We start from the raw sequence: 3,646 nt of genomic DNA on the forward strand, positions 1-3,646 counted from the left end.
GCGCGTGTCCTCCTGGCTGCTGGCGCAGGGCTCCCTCTGATACCATCTGCTTGGCATTTCCAATGGCCTCTGTACCTCACTGATACATTCAAGGGGGAAAAAGGTCATCCCATAAATCTGAGGTGCTATCCTGGGGATGGCAGCGGCTGATCATGGTGACATCCCCCGGGCCTGGGAAGGTAGAGCTAATTAGTTAAAAAACTTACTTTGCGACGTGAGTCACTGGAAGCAGGTGTCAGGAGAGCCATTAACGAGGCTCTCGTGACTCGGATGGTATTTCCACTCTGCCTCACCACGGGGGCACCGTGCTGAGATAGTGGGGCTCTGGGGGGTGGGAGAGAGGGAGGGAGGGAGAGAGAGAGAGAAGGGAGAGAGAGAGGGAGCAGAGGAGAGACCGGGAAAGGCATGGAGAGAGACGCTCCGAGGAGCCAACCTCCAACATTAAAAACAAGTGCTGGAACCAAGTGCCTCTCTGGGCTTTGGGCCTCTCCTCTGTTCCCTTCACTGTTACGACAAATGTGTACGAGCCCCGGTCAGCCCCCGCCTGCAGAGGCGCCAGGACCAGGCCGAGCCATGTTGCCGAGTCCCTGCCCGTTGGCAGTGACCAGCTCGTGCCGAGCCAGACCATGGCTGAGTAGCAGGACCAGGGGAGTGGGGGGCGCTGGCCTGGGTTCTGGGGACAGTCAGGTCAGGGAAGCCTCCCTGGGAGGTGGCAGGAAGGGCGCTCCTGTCAGCGGGGCCTGCAGGTTGAGGGCCGAGGGGACGGCTGGGTGTGTCTGAAGAGCAGACCCGAGAGGCCGGTGGAAAGAGCCACGCAGGAGGAGGTCGGGGAGGATCCCGAGAGGACAGGGCCAGGGGCCCAGGGCGCTGGCTTTATCCTTGTGCAATGGACAGTCGCCCGGGGCGTGGGCAGGGCGGCCTCACCACCAGGCTCGTTTCCCGAGTGTGCTTCCTGCTGCCAGGCTGGGGTGGGGACGGTGGCAGGGCCTCTGGCGTGTAGGATGGAGAAGAAGGTGATGCTGCTGTACCCGCGAGGGGGCAGTTTGGGAGTGTGACGTGGGTGTGAAGCTCCTTCCAGATGCCCATGAGGCGCCACGGCTCGGGTCCTGGAGCTGCGGGGAACCTTCTAGGCGGGCCTCGCGCCCTCTCTGTGTGCGTCATCTACACAACCTGAGCTCAGGGAGCCGTCTGGTTCAGGCGGGTGCTCTGGAGGGCTCTGGGGCCACACGAGGGCCTTTGGGGGCTTCAGTGTGCTTCCCAGGCTGCCCAGGGCCGTGGGCCACCAGCCCAAAACACCCACCCGCCTCATGTTTGTGAGGATCCAGGTGGCGTCAGGCATTTATTTTTCATGATACACACACGAGGAGTGAAAAGACCACACTACGGGTTAGAGGGAATGAAGCCACTTCCCCTCTGGGGTCAGCAGGGCCAACGGGCCCCTGTGTGTCCTGTCAACTGCTAGGAGTGCCTCGGGGACTCTGTTTGAGAAACAGGCCTCAAGGGGAAAAGAGAGGAGGGGGAAGGAGGGAAAAGCGCAAAAAGGACCAGCCTGGGTCAGGAGAAGCAGAGGGCAGTGCCGGGACCACCGTGTCCCCAGGGGCCCTTGTCTCCTCCAACCCCACAGCTGAGCCACCCCGGCCAACGGCCCTTTTACTTCCGGTGCCCCTGTGGGCTTTGTTCCCTCTTTCAAGGGGAGCCTGGGGGGAGGCGTTCCTTTCTGTCACCGGTTCCCTGTCCCCGGGCACGCTCCGCACCGAGGACAGACGTGCTGCGGTTGCTTGTCCTCTCTTCCAGGCACCTTGGAAGCGGGTTTTGCTGGGCGTTATTTACATGGCGGGCAGGATGAGCCGCCTCCCAGCAGGGGAACAGACTGGGGCAGCGGTGGCTGGACACTGGGGCGTGAGCAGCTTCCCTCTCACTGTGGAGCAGAGGGCAGGGACCCTCTGCCACGTGGGGGATGTCCTTCTTGGGGAGGGTCCGGGCCATACTGATGTCTCTCTGGAGGCTTCTGCGGTGGATGGCTGGAGTGCGGAGGTGCGATGGCAGGCAGGGCAGGGTGTCCTCTGGGCTCAGTTGTTGTCTCTGGTGTCCGAGGAGGCACTTCCGAACAAGATGTCACTGTCCTGGGACATGCCGCTCAGCTGCGACTTGGTTTTGATGAGGAACTGGGCCCTGCGGAACATCACCCTCTCCTGCTCCTGCTTGAGCTCCAGGTAGGAGCGGGAGAAGGTGTGGAAGATGGACGTCACCGGGAAGGCCATGAGCAGGATGCCGCTGAGGATGCTGCTCAGCGCCACCACCTGGCCGGGGGTGCTCCTGGGCACCATGTCTCCGTAGCCCACAGTCGTCATGGTGATGACCGCCCACCAGTAGCAGGCGGGGATGCTGGTGAACTCGGGGCTGTCGGCCATCTCGTTCTCGATGACATAGAGGAGCGGGGCGAAGAGGGCGATGGCCACGCACAGGAAGAGCAGCAGCAGCCCGAACTCGCGGGTGCAGCGGCGGGCCGTGAGCCCCAGCGTCTGCAGCCCCAGCGAGTGGCGCGCCAGGCGCATCACGTACAGGATGCGCAGCGCCCGCAGCACGCGCAGCACCAGCCCCACCTTGTCCAGGTAGCTGTTGCTGGCGCCCGGCTTGCGGCGGCCCGAGGCCGCGCCGTCCACCAGCAGCGTGACATAGTAGGGCAGGATGGCCACCAGGTCGATGAGTGTCAGCGGGCTACGCAGGAAGGCGAACTTGCTGGGCGCCTGGATGAACCGCAAGAGGAACTCGAGGGAGAACCAGCCCACGCACACCGACTCCACGATGAAGACGTTGCGGCACATCTGGGAGCACTGGCCCTGGGGAGAGCCAGGGGTCAGCCCCCGCCAGGGAGGGCCGGAGCTCTGCCCTGCACTTGGTGGGCACCCACCTGCTTCTCTGCGTGCTCTGGCCTGGGCCTCTCTAGCTTTGTTCCTACCCAGGCCTCTCTCTCCTCGGCCCTGACCCCTGGCTCTCTGCCAGCGGTCTCTCTTGTCCCTTACCGCTTGGTGCCTCGACTCTTTGTGTCTTTGGAAATCTCTTTGGCTCTTGAGATAAAGCAGTGTCAGAAGCAGACGGCTGCTCTCTGTCCACAGCCTTATGGCCCAGCCTCCGCCCTCCCTCACCGGGACAGCTGCAGTCACTCCTCCCTGGGCTCTCCCATCCCTGCAGGTACCCAGGGGGCGCCTGAGAACATGAGTTGGGTCCCTGTCCCTCCTCTGCAGGGCACCTTCATGGCTCAGAGGAACAGCGAGAGTCCTCGCGGAGCCCACGGCTGCCTCTCCATCTCCTCCTGACTCCCCGCTCTGTCCTCCCTCCCCACACCTGCTGCACCTCCCAGGCCCCCTGCTGGCTCCCCTAACACCTGGGTCCCCCCTCCAGCCTGGCCTGTGACTTCTTTCCTCCTTCCCAGAACACCTGCTCTCTCTCCTCCAGGCTGTGTCCCAGCTGTCACCTCCTCTGGAGACCTTCTGTGATCCCGTCTAGGCAGCTCCCCTTTTCCTGCATCCAGTCCCCTCACTCTGTCCCTTTGGTTGACAGTGCTCAAAACCTTCTCATAGGCTTTCTAAGTTGCTTATTTATATGTGTCTTGCCTGCCAGCATACCCCCCTCACTCCCCCCCACC

At 62.9% G+C, this 3,646-nt stretch overlaps 1 protein-coding gene across 1 annotated transcript in view; it reads right to left on the bottom strand.

Moving 5' to 3' along the window:
• Positions 1 to 946: 946 nt before the first annotated feature.
• Positions 947 to 3,646, bottom strand: part of Kcng1 (potassium voltage-gated channel modifier subfamily G member 1) — a 7,321-nt gene continuing 4,621 nt past the window's right edge. Inside the window, 1 exon segment of the mRNA XM_015503390.2 lies at positions 947 to 2,840. Coding sequence (XP_015358876.2) covers positions 2,070 to 2,840 — 771 coding nt within the window. The 3' untranslated portion in view covers positions 947 to 2,069.

Source organism: Marmota marmota, unplaced genomic scaffold (genome assembly GCF_001458135.2).
Source record: "Marmota marmota marmota unplaced genomic scaffold, marMar, whole genome shotgun sequence".
Taxonomy (NCBI): domain Eukaryota; kingdom Metazoa; phylum Chordata; class Mammalia; order Rodentia; family Sciuridae; genus Marmota; species Marmota marmota.